General features: G+C 54.2%; 2 protein-coding genes across 4 annotated transcripts in view; one reads left to right on the top strand and one right to left on the bottom strand.

The window, feature by feature from the left end:
* RUVBL2 (RuvB like AAA ATPase 2) overlaps positions 1 to 1,772 on the bottom strand; it is a 15,310-nt gene extending 13,538 nt beyond the window's left edge. The window contains exon 1 of the mRNA XM_007112400.2: positions 1,415 to 1,772. Coding sequence (XP_007112462.2) covers positions 1,415 to 1,426 — 12 coding nt within the window. The 5' untranslated portion in view covers positions 1,427 to 1,772. The remainder of the gene's footprint in view (positions 1 to 1,414) is intronic.
* Positions 1,773 to 2,001: 229 nt separating this feature from the next.
* On the top strand, positions 2,002 to 16,690 carry GYS1 (glycogen synthase 1). Of its 3 annotated transcripts, none has more exons than XM_007112396.4 (16): positions 2,002 to 2,313; positions 3,752 to 3,933; positions 5,875 to 6,066; positions 6,806 to 6,991; positions 7,235 to 7,379; positions 8,452 to 8,569; positions 8,864 to 8,984; positions 9,284 to 9,390; positions 10,622 to 10,681; positions 10,772 to 10,850; positions 12,546 to 12,659; positions 12,948 to 13,074; positions 14,066 to 14,161; positions 14,352 to 14,515; positions 14,979 to 15,059; positions 15,222 to 16,690. In XM_007112396.4, exons 1-16 carry the CDS (start codon positions 2,196 to 2,198, stop codon positions 15,543 to 15,545), a joined length of 2,214 nt encoding a protein of 737 aa, XP_007112458.1. In that variant the 5' UTR covers positions 2,002 to 2,195; the 3' UTR covers positions 15,546 to 16,690. The 3 variants fall into 3 exon arrangements, with proteins under 3 accessions (XP_007112458.1, XP_007112460.1, XP_007112459.1); XM_007112397.4 differs by lacking the exon at positions 2,002 to 2,313 and adding an exon at positions 3,031 to 3,176; XM_007112398.4 differs by lacking the exon at positions 3,752 to 3,933 and having other exon boundaries at positions 2,254 to 2,313.
* The last annotated feature ends 250 nt before the right edge of the window (positions 16,691 to 16,940 follow it).

Raw genomic sequence — 16,940 nt, forward strand, 5'->3', positions numbered from 1 at the left:
GGCCTAAGAAGCCAGCACGCTGACCCAGCTCTTGGCCACCTGCCCCCAATCCTCTTCCCCCTCACAGGTCTCCGAACCAGAATGAGAGCAGATGCAGGCATCCAACCCAAGGAAAACCCTCCTCTCTCTGGAACCAAGAGTTCAGACTTCCTTTGACCACCACATGGTCACAAGCCTCCCCCCTTGCTGTTTGTGACCTCTCCCACTTACTCTTCCTCATAGGAGGTTGGTCACTGCCCCCAAACCCCTATCAAAAGATTGAGAACATACTCTCACCCACCCCTATACTGCCTAGCAGACTCTACCCGAGACAAAAAATAGACATTGGTCCAGGAATCCCAACCCTCAGCAATCCCAGCATAAACAGACCTGCCTCCTACAAAACCTTTCCTTTCACCATAAGCCTCTCCTACCCCCCGCTGCCTGCTGATCCCATGGAAACAAAACTCAGCTCCTACCATCCCCTCATACTCCCAATACTTCATCCACACCCATGCGAACTGGGTCTCAGGAGTGTGGCCACTGCCCTTTCCTCTTCCGCTTCCCCATCCACCCCCTTTGCCATGACAACAGAAACAGACTCACATGTCGCCCCTCAGGCACCGGTTAACTCTCATCCCGACCCTAGCCCCATCTTGACTGGGGTCACCATGGGAACCGAGGCATCTGGAAGCCACGTCCAACCCCCAAGCTAAGGCTACATCCCTTCTTCATTCAGATGTTTCTCAGAAAAGTACTTGGTGCCTGGCCCAGTGTACCTGGTCTCTCCTTTATGGAGTTCACATGCGTACATTCAAGTGATAACTTGTTGAGCATCCACGTTGGGCATGCCCTGATGAAATGCTGGGAATATGAAAATGGCTAAAACAATCCCCTGACAAGTTCCTAAGCCTCTGTGCCCCCGGCCCTTTCCGCTCTCTACTGACACCCTCTGGGTTCTCAACACTCTCTCTTTTGGCCCAAGACTCAAAAAGCAACTCCACGATCTGAAGCGCATAGGGCAGGCTCCCCGCCTGTGTTTCTCCCTTGTACTCAGGTACTATTCACACCATCAACAACCCAAGACTGCTGGATGGCTTGGAGCCCAAGACACTACAACCCTCATCAGACTTTAAGGCAAAGGACTGGAGAACTGGCCACTAGTTGCTTCCAGAGGATTGGAAGTTGGAGTTCCTATAAGATGATGGAGTCAGATTTGATCACTGAGACAGTAAATATTCACTTGAATCCAGGATGCCTGTATCCTAGTCCCTTCTTTTTTCCTCCCTCAGATCCAGAAGCCCGGGCCCCCAGCTCCCTCCTTCCTCAGAACCAGGAGTCCAGGCCCCCAGCCTCCTCTCCGCTAAGATCCAAGAGTCCCCGTCCAGCCCCCTCCTCCTTGAGACTCCTCAGCCCTCCGCACGCCGACACTCACCACGGCTGCCATGATGCTCACCAACCGCCAATATCGTAGCGGAAACGGAAACGCGCTAGGAACGAGGCGTTCTGGCCCCTCTAGACCGCCAGGTCCTCCAAATATCTCTGTGGTTCTCCTGGTGGGGCGCGGCGTCACTTTTCAGGCCCCGCCCATCCAGGCTGCTCTGGAGGATGAGTTCCCAGAACTCCTGAGTCCATTCCCCACGCCTCGTGGCTCCTCCTCCTTTTACCCAGGCCTCCTTACTAAGGCCGATTGCAAAATTCTTAACACTTCTTCGGGCAACCACACGTCCCCCACGCTTCCTTTCCTCCTTATCCACCATCTTCCCTCCCCCGCCAATTTTGGGGCCTCTAGCTTCGGATTGACAGAGCTGAAGGCCAATCAGCCAGCGAAACGACAAGCCCCGCCCACTGGAGCTCGCACCAACAGCCAAGGCGGGGGCGGGGCTGAGCGAACTCTGCACCGTTCACCAATGAGAGACGCGGAAGCCCCGGCCCCGGGCGCAGACCAATGGCGCTGGCCGGGGGGCGGGCACCGCCTCCTGGTGGCCGCCAGGTTTCACTGCAGGAACCCCTACTGGGCTCAGTGACGCTGCGGCCGCCTCCCGCCCCGGTCCGAGCGCCCCAGGCGAGAGTGCGGTCGTGCAATAGGAAGCCGAGGGTGGTGCAAGCTTCCCGTCGGGCACCAGCTACCTGGCCCAGCGCCCTGCGCAGTGCATTCCTCAGACACCTCTGGGGCCCCCACCTGTGGCCCCCGGAGCCCTCTAACCGCGTCGGCCATGCCTCTAAACCGCACTTTGTCCATGTCTTCACTGCCAGGACTGGAGGATTGGGAGGATGAATTCGACCTGGAGAACACAGTGCTCTTTGAGGTGGCCTGGGAGGTGGCCAACAAGGGTGAGCACGCTGGGCGGAGGGACCCGGACGAGAAGGGCAGTCGGGGATGGGGGCCCGGAACTATAGAGTAACAGAGGAACGAGGCTGCATGGCATGACTCTTGGGTCCTGGGCAAGGAGCCTGTGACTCCTGTGTCCTTGGGGAGGGACTGGAGTTTGTCTCCTGGGCCCTGGACGGAGGGGATGAGTCGCCTAAGGTGAAAGGAGCTTGGAAACCCAGGTCCTGGGTCCTAGGGGTGAGGGGGCTAAAATGAAAAAAGACCAGAGACCTGGGTCCTCAAAAAAGACCAGAGACCTCCTCCTCACGGAAGGAGATGGGGGGAGGGGTTTTGCACTTCAGAACTGTGGCCCTAGGGGGAAGGGTCTTGGGATGTAACTCCGGATTTGGGAGAGAGCCCACTTGGAGATACGATGCATGAATCGTGGTGGGAGAATTTGTGGAACTGGTCATTTGAGGGTAAAGATGTGAAGGGGCTGGAGACCCTAATTCTTCGATCCTAGGGTGAGAGAGAGTTAGGGCCTGGATGCCTGGGTTCTGAGGGCCTGAGCTCTGGGTTCTTAGGAGTAGAGGAGCCTGTAGCCTCAGACACATGCGCGCAGGAATGGGGAAAGGCTGGGAAGTCCTAAGCTGGTCAGGGGCTGGGCCCTGGGATGGGAGTGGCTGGGGCCTGGATTTCTGGGTTCCGGTTTCCAAAGGGCCTGAGGTTCTGGGTTTGGAGAAGGCTAGGGCTGGAATCCCAAGAGCTAGGCAGTCTAGCTCCACAGAAGAAAGGGAGCTGGGATCTTGCTTTGCTGAGTCTTGGGAGAGAAAGGGGAGGTCTGTGAACATGGAGACGTGGATCTCCAGGGCCCAGGCTTCAGGAGGTAAGGAGGCTGGAGGCCCAGACTCCTGGGTCTGGAATGGAGTCATGGGAGGGGCAGGACCCTGCATGCCTGTGTCCGCATGTGGGGAGAGGGAACTGAGGGACAGGTCGGCAGAGTCCCTGGGGGGTGAGGAATTACAGCTCTGGCTTCTTTTGGGCAACTCCAAGAACCTAAATGAGGCCACGAAGAGGGATTCTCCCTTACTGTGTCCTGGAGGCTGACTGGAAATTTAAATCCAGCTCCTGTAAGCTGGGAACTCAAGAAGCTAGGCCCTAGTAACCCTTGTCAGCTGCTGTCCTCCTCAGCCCCAGCCCCTAATTCCCTCACACCTAGAAGCCTAGGCCCCCAGCCCCTTCTCTCAGACTCAGCACCCTCCTCCCTTCAAGTCCCGACCCCAGCCCCCTTATCCCATAGACCCAGGAGTACTGTCCATCACCGCCCTCTCCCCTCCTTCCTCTGACCCTGAAGTGTGGGCTCCCAGGCCCCTTTTCCCTCTGAGCCAGAGATCCGGGGCTCCCACGGCCCCCCGCCCACTCCCTGCCCCAGGCCCCAGATCTGTGGACCTCTGCCCACAGTGGGTGGCATCTACACGGTGCTGCAGACGAAGGCGAAGGTGACAGGAGATGAGTGGGGCGACAACTACTACCTGGTGGGACCGTACACGGAGCAGGGCGTGAGGACCCAGGTGGAACTGCTCGAGCCCCCGACCCCAGCCCTGAAGAGGACGCTGGACTCCATGAACAGCAAAGGCTGCAAGGTGGGACATGGCCCGGCCGAGGGCAGGGTGGGGACAGCAGAAAGAGAAGCAGCAGGGGATGGACAGCCCCAGGGAGAGAGGGAGGCATGGACAGAAACTCAGGATGGCCCAGCACTTTCCCGGGCAGACATCTGACAGACACTCAGACAGATGCAGGACCCCGTGAAGTGAGTGGGGGAGCCCCCAGCCCTAAGACATTGCTGAATGGACAGACAGACAGCAGGTATGAGACAGACTGAAAGATGGTCCCAAGAGGCCAAGATCCGCAGATCCAGAGAGAGGAAAAGAGCTAGATGGACAGCCAGACAAAACCCCGGGGAGGTGGGCTTGGGGGTGAGGCAGGAGGCCAGAGCAGGAGTTCTGGAGCCTGAAGTTCAAATTCGCCTTCTCTGCTTCCTGCCTTGTGACCTTGGCGAATGAACGTGCTAATAGCATCCGCTTTATAGGTTTCCTGGGAGGATGCAGTCCTCCCAGGTCCTGGCATGCAGTTAGTACTGTCTGTGAGCTGTTATCGTCGTGGTTATTATTATCATCATCATTATTACCGAAAGCAGCCACACTTGCAGAGTGAGGTGGACAGGGAGGCAAAGGAGAAAACCAGATGGAGAGAGGCTGAGTGTTCCAAAAAGTGATGGTGGCCCCAGTGGTTAGAGCAATAGGGAGCCAGACAGAGTCCAGATACAGAAAAGACGTAGCCTGATGTTTTAGAGAGAAGGATCTCGAAGGACAGAGGAAGATGGAGTATCGAGGAAGAGAGGAGAGGTAGACAGGCAAACCCAGGGGACAGAGTTTTGGATACGCAGCCAGGAATTAAAAGGAGGAGGGGAAAAATAAAAAAGAGGAGGAGAGAGTCCCAGGCACCCAATAGGAATTGAAGGATGAGGACAGAGAGGTGGCTGTCCCCCAGGGAGAGGGTCATAGGCAGCAGGGCTGAGGTACAGACATTGGGGTCTGGGAGGGAGAGGTACAATGCTGCCTTCATTCATTCACAGCCTCTGATTTGGGGTGGGGTCTGGAGTCCAGTTAGACGGGACTGTGTCCCAAAGGAACCCTATAGGGCAGCCCAGTCCCTCCCCCATGGCAGCTGCTGTCCATGTGCTGGGGGCCTAAGAATAGCCCCCCCAGCCAAAGGGCAGATAACAGCTGGGAGGGGGAGGAGCCTAGGGGGTCAGGCTCCCAAAGCCGGGAAAAGGCAGGCTGGGGAGGAGTAGGACGGGTTGCCGGCTGCATAGAGCTGTGGCAGCAGGCCCAGAATCTGGGCCACGGTCTCAGGAGGAAAGCAACAGATCAATGAAACGTGGCAGGGCCGGAAATGCGACCACGAGGCTTAGAAAGACGGCAGTGGGTAGAAAAATGTAGCCCCCGTGCATGGAAAGTGGGTGGGCAGTGTTAGAAATGAGGCTGCGAAGTACACGATGGGCCTATGGGCAGAGGAAAGAGGAAGCAGGTGACAAATGTATGGCGAAAGGATCAGAAACAAGGGAGCAAGTGGAAGAAGGAGCCAGTACAAGGAGTGAGCGGCAGAAAGGAAAGATAACGGGAGAAAGCAGCATTAGGGTGAGCGAAATGTGGCAGCGAGCACAGACGCAAGGCAGCGGGCTGGAGAAGTGATTAGCAGGGTGGAAAAATAAGGCAGTGGGGACACAGAGACAGGACATGTGCAATGTGGGTTTATAAGTAGAGAAGAGAGGCAGCTGTTAGAGAAACTAATCAAGGGATAGGGAGATGCTGCAGCCGAGATGGGAAAAAATTGTGGTGGGAATAACTAATAGCAAATAGAGAAATAAGGCAGCGGGTGAGAAATTAGCAGCAGATACAGAAACAGAAGTTAGAAGCACCGAGGCCATGAGCCCAGACGTCTTCCTGGGGATGAGAGAAACGCAGTTGCTGTGCCCAGAGACAGGTGGCCAAAACCCTAAGCCTCCCTGTGTCCCCCTGCAGGTGTATTTCGGGCGCTGGCTGATCGAGGGGGGCCCCCTGGTGGTGCTCCTCGACGTGGGGGCCTCAGCCTGGGCCCTGGAGCGCTGGAAGGGGGAGCTATGGGACACGTGCAACATCGGGGTGCCCTGGTATGACCGGGAAGGCAACGACGCCGTCCTTTTTGGCTTCCTCACCACCTGGTTCCTGGGTGAGGTAGGCCACACTGCCAATCCCCGTGTCACTCCTTTCGACCCCAGGCCCCAAATTACAATGGCCATCCGAAGCTAGAGGGTGGCTAGTGTCTCCCAGAGCATTCTGGGAGTGGTAGTCCTTTAAACCGAGGATTAGCTCTGATCTCTGGCAATATGGACATCCGGGGGCCAAGATTCTTCTTTCCTCAAAGACCCAGTCTCCCAACCCCAGCTTCATTCACTCTAGTCTTCCAAATATAGGAATTCTAAGCCATTAACCCTTGGGGAGGCTGGCTTGACGGGAGGGCTCACCCCCAGGGATTTCTGGGAGTTGTAGTTCTCTAATATGGGCGGGACTTGGCTCTCAGATGGGTCCCCGGATGTTTGGGAATTTCCCCAGCCTATCTGAGAACCAGGAAGCCCAATTCGGACCCTCTCTTGGGTTTTAAAAGGCTCAAGAAACTTTGTTTCCCATACCCTGGGATAGTTTATGAATTGGCTGCTCCTAGGGCATTCTGGGAGTTGTAGTCTTTCAACCAGTATCCGGTACAGGGCTGCTCTTGATTGACATAAAAGGTGTCCAGGAATTGTGTTCAGGACTTGGGGACACTAAAACTTTGGTCTTTCCAATTCAGCCCTTCTGGGACTTAGAAGGTTGGTCAAAAAAAACACAGCTTCCATCAGCCTCTGGGAATGAGGTCTTCTAGTCTGGCTGTCTTAAGGATTTATGGAGACCCAGTGGCCCTATCCCTATCCCACAGTTCCTGGCCCAGAGCGAGGAGAAACCACATGTGGTTGCACACTTCCATGAGTGGTTGGCGGGCATCGGGCTCTGCCTATGCCGTGCCCGGCGGCTGCCATTGGCTACCATCTTCACGACCCACGCCACGCTGCTGGGGCGATACCTGTGTGCCGGTGCCGTGGACTTCTACAACAACCTGGAGAATGTGAGCTGGGAGTGTGGCAGATGGGGGTTGCCAATATTTCAGGACAGCCCGAGGCTGTCTGCGAAGCCCAAGGGGATCAAGTTCCCTCTTCCCCCAGGACCCAGGAATCCAAGTCCCCAACGCCCTCCACCCTCAGGCCCAGGAGTCCAGCTTCAAGGCCCAATCTCCCCTAAGACCCTGGAGTCTGGACCCCCTGTCTTCTCCCCAGTTCTTCTAACCTGATTGCCCTCCCTCCCTACCCAGTTCAACGTGGACAAGGAAGCAGGTGAGAGGCAAATCTATCACCGCTACTGCATGGAGCGGGCGGCAGCCCACTGCGCTCATGTCTTCACTACGGTGTCCCAGATTACCGCCATTGAGGCTCAGCACCTACTCAAAAGGAAACCAGGTAGGAAATAGGCCTGGGTCCGTAGACATAAACGAGGTAGTCTGTGCCAAGGCCTGTTCCAATGTTTTTTTTTTGTTTGTTTGTTTGTTTTTTGCGGTACGCGGGCCTCTCACTGTTGTGGCCTCTCCCGTTGCGGAGCACAGGCTACGGACGCGCAGGCTCAGCGGCCACGGCTCACGGGCCCAGCCGCTGCGCGGCACGTGGGATCTTCCCGGACCGGGGCACGAACCCGCGTCCCCTGCATCGGCAGGCGGACTCTCAACCACTGCGCCACCAGGGAAGCCCTGTTCCAATGTTTTTGCTGTAAAGAGCAGAGAACTACAACTCCTAGAATGCCCTAGGTTGGTGACCCGAATGTGAGGCTGCCTGGCTGCATGCCCTAGAGGCTAATGGGAAGTGTAGTTTCTTTAATTTCAGAAATGGTAAAATTCTTTTACTGGCTAATGTAGATATCGGTCTTCTTCTGAAAGAGGAAGAAGGTTCCTTGGATTTTGAGAAAAGCAGTGTTGGAACCAGTTATTCTTCCCAAACTATAGCATCCATTCTCAATGGGTATAAAGAGAGAACTATAACTCCCAGAAGACCTTTGGCTGTCCAACTCCTTATATTCCTGGAATTTTGCCCCAGGAGCTGATGGAGGTTATAGTTTTTCACTGATATACTTTAATTTCTATGAGAATAGGAAATGGTTGGGGCCCTAAAAGAGGCTTGAAGATAGAGAAGCAGGATGGGGACATTGACCCACTCCCCCAGCTCAGGGTGGCATAGGGGAAACAAAAGAGCTACAACTCCCAGAAGCCCCGATGTTCCTCTGTTCCCTGTCTGGTTAGCCATTCACAGGGGCTGATGGGAGTTGTAGTCAGGCTTGTGAATATAAGCATGCAATATTGGGCAAGAAGGTATCTGAGTGGCAGGCAGGGCAGCTGGGTCACCACAGGAGCTCACTGGGGAGCTATCGAAACAAAGACATTGTGAAAGGAAAGGGGTCTTTCCTGCATTTATTCATTCAGCCACATTGATCTGAACAAAGAAATGAAGAAATGAAATGTGGGACCTTCTCCCCCAATCGCAGATATCGTGACACCCAATGGACTGAATGTGAAGAAATTCTCTGCCATGCATGAGTTCCAGAACCTCCATGCTCAGAGCAAGGCTCGAATCCAGGAGTTTGTGCGGGGCCATTTTTATGGGTACGTAGGCCAGATACCTAGGTCTTGAGAGAGAAGGTGGTTGGGAACCCAGACTCCTGGGGCCAACAGAGGGGACAGCTGAGGGCTCAGCCTCTTGAGTTCTTGAGCGCCAGAACAATGGCTGAGTATTTAAGGAAATCCCCATCTAAGGAGAAAAGAACCATTCCCAGGAGTTCCCATGATGCCTCTGTCCTAAGATGTTCTTTGCCCCCTGTGGCTTCTGGGGTTTGTAGTTTCAAGGCTGGGGCTAGTGGGTGAGGGTCTTGGCTTCACCCTGTCTTGTGGCTTCTTTAGGCACCTGGACTTCAACTTGGACAAGACCTTGTACTTCTTTATCGCTGGGCGCTACGAATTCTCCAACAAGGGGGCCGATGTCTTCCTGGAGGCCTTGGCCCGGCTCAACTATCTGCTCAGAGTAAGGCCTGGGCTGCAAGGGGACAAGGAGGATGAGAAAATCAGTACATGACTGGGGAGAACGGAGACCTGGGGAGGTGGGGGCAGGGAAACCCGTGTGTAAAACAGGAGTGTAGGGACCCAGAAAGAAGATCAGAGTCCCCGTGGGAATGGTAGCTCTGTCCTATAATTCTCCTTGACAGTAAGGGGCATGGCAGGGTCCTCGTGGTCTTGGGGGGTGGAAAAGGGTGGGTGGTCTCAGCCTTCTCCCATGTGATCCTCACACACTCACACGCACACCCTCCCTTTCCTCTGCCCCAGGTGAATGGCAGCGAGCAGACAGTGGTCGCCTTCTTCATCATGCCAGCTCGTACCAACAATTTCAACGTGGAAACCCTTAAGGGCCAAGCCGTGCGCAAGCAGCTTTGGTCAGCAGCCCTCGGCCCGGCATCCCTGCCGCTCCCACTCCCAGCTGTGTGCTTTGGGTCCCCTGTTTCTCCTGGAGTCTCAGTTTTGTTATCTGTGACATGATCAACCCATCCCCCACCTGATTCCCAGCAAAGTTACTTGCTTCAGATGCCTGCAACTCGGGGGCAGTACGAAGTCGCAGTTGCAGGCAGGACAAGTGTGACAGCATGACCAGGGCTCTGGTATCAAGCTGGCAAGATCCCGCTCATGCCCCTGTCCTGCTCTGGCTTTGTGACTTTAGGCAAACCACTCCCTGTCTTCAAGCCTCAGTTTCCTCATCTGTAAAAAACACCCATTAGCCATCAGCTATTTCTTGAGCTCCTACTGCGTGCCAGGTGCTGCTCTAGGCACTGGGAACACAGCTGTGAGGCAGAAAGATAAAATCCCTGCCTTCATTGTGTTCACATTCTAGAAAGTTCTATAGAAAGCGCTCTGGCAAAAAAAAAGCAGGACTGGAATATGAGACAGGGTTGTCTGGACAGGCCACACTGAGTAAGTGCCAGCAAGTAGAGACCAAGAGAGGAAACGAGGGAGGAAGCCCTGTGTGTATCTGGGAAACAGCATTTCAGGCAGAGGGAATGGCGAGTGCAAAGGCCCTGAGGCATGTTTGAGAAACAGCAAGGAAGCCAGCGGGGCTGAAGCAGAGTACTCTAGGGAGATGGGGTAGAAAATGAGGCCAGAGCTACGAGAGGACCATGAACAGAGGAATGTCAATGAAGTTGTAGGGTGGCACTCTTTGCTAGCTTTACCTGTGTCGATACATTTTCCTCTCTCAGAATGTAATTTTCCCTTTTTATAAAATGGGGCTTTGCATCACCACTACCAGGACTAGCCCAAGTCCTAATAATAGCTGACATTTTTGGAAGGCTCACTGTGTGATGGGCACTGTGCACTTTTTGTCATGACCTCATCGAATTCTCACTGCAAACCTTTGAGGTTGCTTCTATTTTTATCCCCACCTGACAGATGAGGCATTGAAGTCAGAGAGGGAAGGCCACCTGTCCCTGGCCGCAGAGCTGATGCAAAGCACAAGGGATCCGAGCCTTCCAGGGCCTATTCCCTGAGTCCCCATCCTCCAGCCAGAAATTCCCAGAGCTTCTCTGCTCAGCCCTCAACTTCCCAGCTGCCCCAGAAGCCTAACAATAAATGGCAGCTGGTCTATAAGTGATGTTGTCGTTCTGCTCCTTCCAGGGATACGGCCAACACAGTGAAGGAGAAGTTTGGGAGGAAGCTTTATGAATCCTTGCTGGTGTGAGTGTCCCGCCCTCAGCCCTGCATCCTCCTGGGCTCTAAACCCTCTCACCACCCATTCCCAGATGCATCTCCCTGCTCGCCCTACAGGGGGAGCCTCCCAGATATGAACAAGATGCTGGACAAGGAGGACTTCACGATGATGAAGAGAGCCATCTTTGCCACGCAGGTATGGTTTGGACTCCTGAGTCGAAAGATGGCGATTCCCAGCAGCCCTGGAGGCAGCTTGCCGTGGTAGCTCTGACCCCAGAGATGGCTGGGAGTTCTCCTTTGTTGGCAGCCCTTATTCAAGGAATCAATTCTGAAGTCAGAAGGGTGTGTGTGAGCTGACTGGTAGAACTTCAGTTCCCAGAAACCTTTAGGGCAGCCTGCTTTCCCGCAGCTTATTCTGCCACAGAGGCTGCTGGGAGTTGTAGTTTCTTTGAGTCCTTGGGGATCCATGAACAAAAGGTGGAAGGGACCTTATACTAAAGTCAAGCTAGCCACAAAAGGAGAACTGCAACTCCCAGCTAACCCTGGGCCTTGCTGCAAGCTACCTCCACCTCTTCCCCCAGAGACTGCTGGGAGCGGTAGTTTTGTTGGGCCTCTAGGGATAGAGCCAGGTCAGCTAAAAAAATTATTTCGGGACTTCCCTGGTAGTCCAGTGGTTAAGACTCTGTGCTTCAAATACAGGGGGTGCAGGTTCGATCCCTGGCTGGGGACTAAGATCCCACGTGCCACATGGTGTGATCAAAGAAGAAGAAAAAACAATAACAGCAACAAAAAACAACAGTTATTCACTGAAGAACATTGAAAACTTTCATCAGCTACTGTTTCTTATCCCACTGGTTGTGTCTTAGTCTCCAAATACCCCTGGGAGTTGTAGCTTCTTTAGATACCTGGGGTTAATTAGATGGGTGGGAAACCTTAGAGAAAATTGGCAGTCACAAAATGAGAACCACAACTCGCAGCAGCCCCCAGGGCTTTCTGCTACCTTGACTCTTCCCTTGCCCCAGAAACTTCTGGGGATTAGAGTTCTTTTATTCTCTGGAGTCAAGGGTTTTTGGTACCTGTGGTCAGGGTTGGTGATTTCCCCCAATCCTGGGGGATGGAAACCAAGACAGCCAAGTTGCACAAACAAGGTGTGAATTGTTTTTGGCCAAACTATAATTTCCAGTAGTTCCTAAGGCAGTCGGCCTCACTGAGGATGTTTCTGCCATGGGGCTGCTGGGAGTTGTAGTTTCCTGGGCTCCTGGAGTCAGTAAACTGAAGATGAGGAGATCTTTTAATGAGACGAATGATGGGACAGCTGTAAAGTACTATATATCCCAGCAGCCCCTGGGACTGCTATCACACTAGCTCTGTCTTCCTCCAGTGGCTCTTGGGAATTGTGGTTTCTTTGGGCCTCTTTTGAGGGTGGAGGTGGAGAGAATACAGGATGGAGAGTAAAAGGAACTTGGAGAGAAAGAGATCCAGGATTTTCATAAGAAAACTATAACTTCCAGCAAGCAGCCCCTGACAGGCACAGCCCCCATCAAGTGCTGGGAGTTACAGTCCTTTTGAGTTTCTTTGATGAGAGCCCAGAGTACAGAACAAGATAGCTACAACTCCCTCTAGTCTGTGAGGCATGTTAACACCGGCTCTGCCTCTAAGACAGCTGGGATTGTAGTTTCTTTTCGGCTTATGGTGGTTAAAGGGAAAAGAAAACCTTTACAGATAGAGCCAAGTAGGAAATCTACAACTCCTGGTAATCTCTTGGGTTTGTTGCTTCACAACCTGATGGGAATTGTCTCCTTAGATCCCCAGGATGAGCATGGCTCATGGGGAAGTAGGGAGCCCTCTGTCCCTTCCCTGATCCCCCCCACCCCACTTGTGGCCCCTACAGCGGCAGTCTTTTCCTCCTGTGTGCACCCACAATATGCTGGACGACTCCTCAGATCCTATTTTGACCACCATCCGCCGAATTGGCCTCTTCAATAGTAGTGCCGACAGGGTCAAGGTGAGGGCGCTGGCCAGGGTGGGTCGGGCATGGGTGGGGGTGGGGGTGCTGGGGAGGGCGGTGATATGGGGGCTGGAGCCTGAGCCTCACATTCCCCATCTCCCCTGGTATATCAGAGGATTGCGATGTTTAGAAGGAACCTTTGCTTCTGAGGCAGACGGACTGGGATTCCAGTCTTTGTCCTGACACTGTCTTGTGTGGCTTTAGACAACTTTTTCATCCTCTCTGGGATCCCCAGGGAGTAGCTAAATAAGGTGCTCGGGCTGAGCCCTTGTTTTCCACGGCCAGGTGATTTTCCACCCGGAGTTCCTCTCCTCCACGAGCCCCCTGCTCCCCGTGGACTATGAGGAGTTTGTCCGTGGCTGCCACCTGGGGGTCTTCCCCTCCTACTATGAGCCTTGGGGCTACACACCAGGTGAGTTCAGCGTCTGGCGTGATCCCAAGACAAGGGACTGGCCCTCCCTGAGCTCCAGACTCCTCCTTTGCAAAACAGGAACAATGGAAACAGTCTGTTCATGTGTTTTTGTGACACAGTAGCTCATGTGAGTAACTAGAGGGCTGATGTCAGAATTCACACGTGATTTCTCCCAATTTGCTACTGTTTGGTTCCCCAAAACAACAACAGCTAAATGCACGGTTCTCTAACAATCAAGCTATTTTCATATGTTTTCAAGGCAAAATAAATACCACATTTGCTGTAATAGTTCTTAAATGATGAGTAATTTGACAAGTCTTTTAAACTGTGCTTGTGTGATGATTAGGAAATTTGCCAGTTTCATCCACGGTTAACATGGTGCATAGGTTTTGTGTGACCAGCTCCAACCCTATTTTTCCCATAAGCCTTGTTATATGTAGTGCCTACTTTTGCAGCTTACAGAGGTTTTTAGAAACACTTACATAAAAATTATAATAAACTCCTTGAAGCGTTTCTCAGCGTTATTTAAGGGAGTAAACGAGGTGTAGTAGGTGCTCTGTGCACAGTGATAGTAATGAGAGACCTTGTCTTACCTCTTGTCAAAACAGACTCTAAAGCTATGACAACCAAAACTGCAGCCTGGCACAAAAAGGTGTCTTATAGGTCATGAGGATAAATTAAAATGGTAGACATTGGCCCAGAGTACCGTGCTCAATAAATTAGCATCCTTATTACCCAATTATGGACTCTTCCTTACCCTGAGGCCTTGGGGCAAATGAATTCCCTTTTCTGGGCCTAGTAGCTTCCCCTCTAAGGAATAGGGACTATCATACTTTAATGCACAGCCTAATTTGTCTGGTTCCTGACTTGCGCAGCCCAGCGCCCGGCTCTTATTAAAGGCGCCAATAGAGGGCGCCATTGGGGCTTTCACTGGGATTTAAGGCAATAAAGAGGGGCAAGCTAAGCGGACCTTTCTCACGCCTTCCCGCAGCTGAGTGCACGGTTATGGGTATCCCCAGTGTCTCCACCAACCTTTCTGGTTTCGGCTGCTTCATGGAGGAACACATCGCAGACCCCTCAGCTTACGGTCAGCGCCCGGAATGAGAGCTGGGACTCTTGGATCCAGGGAAGGAGGGGCGTGGTCTCTTGGGTCACTAAGAGAGGAGGGGGTGGACTCCTGAGTCCCGGTGGGAGGAGGCGTTCTGGAGTCCGCAGAGTCCCAGAGACAATGAAGGTTTCCCCAATCTGTTTTCTGAGACTCGTCCTGGCCCCGACAGGCATCTACATTCTGGACCGGCGTTTCCGAGGCCTGGATGATTCTTGCTCGCAGCTCACCTCCTTCCTCTACAGTTTCTGCCAGCAGAGCCGGCGGCAGCGCATTATCCAGCGGAACCGCACGGAGCGCCTCTCCGACCTTCTGGACTGGAAATACCTAGGCCGGGTATAATTCCCTTCCCTGTCCTCTGCTGGTGAATCAGTCACTTACGGCTCTGGGTCTCTGATTCCCCGTGCCTCGAAAGCTGGCGCGAAGGGCATGGTCTCTTCCTATTTGTAACGCTTGCTGTCCCTTTAAGAAAAGAATCAACTTTCAGACTGGAAGACCGCCGAGGTGGGAAGTTTTCTATTTGCATAAGGGTGCGGCCAAAGAGGTACCTGACTGGAGAATTCCGCCCCTGTTAAAGGGGTGTGGCTCAAAGACTGTCCATTCACAGCTCTGCTTATCTACATAATGGGGTGGAGCCTGAAAGATGGATGATAGGCAGAGGAGCCAACTGGAAACCACCGCGGGGTGTGCTCATCTGCATAGAAGGTGTAACCAGGGTTCACCCCACCTCCAAACCTGCTGGGGGCGGGGTCAGGCTCCTGCCCCCTGATGCCCACTCCTCTTCTTTCCCCCCAACAAGTACTACATGTCCGCGCGCCACATGGCGCTGGCCAAGGCCTTTCCAGAACAGTTCACCTACGAGCCCCACGAGGCTGACGCGGTAAGTGGATCCGGGGTCTCTCTAGGGGGCCAGGAGCTAGAAGGGTGGGGTGAAGTGGGGTGTCCCTCCTGGAGTTGCAAGGCCTCAAGGACGCTGGACGCCCAGGCAGGCTGTAGAGGCCTCTGCTCACTATGCGGTTTGTGCCCACACCTCCGTACGCAGACCCAGGGCTACCGCTACCCGCGGCCAGCCTCAGTGCCACCATCGCCCTCACTGTCGAGACACTCCAGCCCGCACCAGAGCGAGGATGAGGAGGAGCTCCGGGACGGACCACCCGATGAAGATGCCGAGCGCTACGACGAGGACGAGGAGGCTGCCAAGGACCGGCGCAATATCCGCGCCCCGGAGTGGCCGCGCCGCTCCTCCAGCACATCTTCAACCGGCGGGAGCAAGCGCGGCTCGGTGGACACAGCGCCCTCCAGCTCAGTCAGCACCCCCAGCGAGCCCCTCAGCCCCGCCAGCTCCCTGGGCGAGGAGCGCAACTAAGTCCCCTGTCCCGCACTCCCCTTCCAACCCTGCCTCCCTTATCTGGAGGATGGATGCAGAATGGCGCTGTCCCTAAACTCCACTCCAGATCCCCAACCCTCTGTGGGGTCCACAGCCCTACCCCCTCCGCCATACACTCCAGCCCCTCTAGCTCCTCTCTCGGAATCCCAAACACTCCAGAATCCACAACGCCAGTGCCTTTCTTGGGTTCCAGAATGCATAATCTGTGCCCTGGAGTCCCCCAGGCCGTCCCAGAGGCCAGGAATCTGCCATTATCCTGCCGTGGTGCCAGAGGTTTTCAGAAACCTGCTCTGTTGCCTTCTATGCTGGGGCTCCTTGAGCCCCTTGCGGCTTGCTAATTTTACAGCATACAGAGCCTACCATGCTCAGGCCTGGCCCTGGGCCACCAAGCACTGGAAACCACGTGGAGTCCCTGCTAATGAGACAATCAAGTCCAGAGCTGGGGCACTTTCAGGGACTTAATGCATGTTAACTGCAGAACTCGGGCTCCAGGCCAGTGCACTCGTGTTTAGTCTGATTTAGCCCTCCCTGGGGTGTCCGGCTCTGCCCGGAGGATCCCTCCACCCCTGCTCCCTTCTTCCTCTGCACTTTGGCCAAGCAAGTGGGGGCAGAACCACTTGGCTTCTCATTCCTACTGGAGAACAAGCTGTCTTGGTCTCGATGCCTTTCTGGCCTTTTCTGGACCAGACCCTACTCCTTCCCTGAGTCTGAACTCTTCCCCATATCTCTAAACTCCTGCGCCCTACAGGGAATCCCTCTGCTGAGGACAACTGGCTGTCTTCCCCAGTACCTGCACACATAACCCCCAACCGCTAGACCCACCATGAAACCACTGGGTTCTAGGTTCCAGCTGCCAAATCTAGAACCTCGCCACTTTGCTGCATCCTGGTCCCTTCCCTCTGGTCTAGGACTCAGCCCACTGGATTCTAGAACCTCCATATTTACCTCGAGGCTCTTCCATCCCTAAGCTGTGCCCTGCCCCCAGCTTTGGTGAAAGGGAGGGGCCCCTCACGTGTGCTGTGCTGTGTCTGCTGCCCTTGGTTTGCAATTGGGAGGGGGGGAGGGCAGAAGGGGTGTGATTGAAGTGTGTCCAGAGATGAAAAAATACATCTATATTTAAGAATCTCAGGTCTAGTCTGACCGGAGGGCTTGGGGGGCCTCAATCCCGGCCCCGCCCTCCTCTTCCCTCCCTCCTCTTCCCCTCTGATTCCTCCCCTTTGCCCACTGCTGGGTCCCGGTTCTTTTGTCTCATTCTCCTGTCTTAGAGACTTGGATTGCCACTGGATTCCAGTGTTATTTCAGAGGAAGGCAACTCTCTCGTTTTTGACTCGACTTGCAAGTGGCAAAGTTGGCTCAGGCTCTTAAATTCCTCAG

Source organism: Physeter macrocephalus, chromosome 17 (assembly GCF_002837175.3).
Source record: "Physeter macrocephalus isolate SW-GA chromosome 17, ASM283717v5, whole genome shotgun sequence".
Classification (NCBI taxonomy): Eukaryota; Metazoa; Chordata; class Mammalia; order Artiodactyla; family Physeteridae; genus Physeter; species Physeter macrocephalus.

Excerpts from the sequence above, each read along its gene's own strand:
- GYS1 (XM_007112396.4), top strand. The coding sequence starts at position 2,196 with ATGCCTCTAAACCGCACTTTGTCCATGTCTTCACTGCCAGGACTGGAG. Across the intron at positions 6,992-7,234 it reads TCTACAACAACCTGGAGAAT|TTCAACGTGGACAAGGAAGC; the intron begins GTGAGCTGGGAG and ends CTCCCTACCCAG. Across the intron at positions 7,380-8,451 it reads CCTACTCAAAAGGAAACCAG|ATATCGTGACACCCAATGGA; the intron begins GTAGGAAATAGG and ends CCCCAATCGCAG.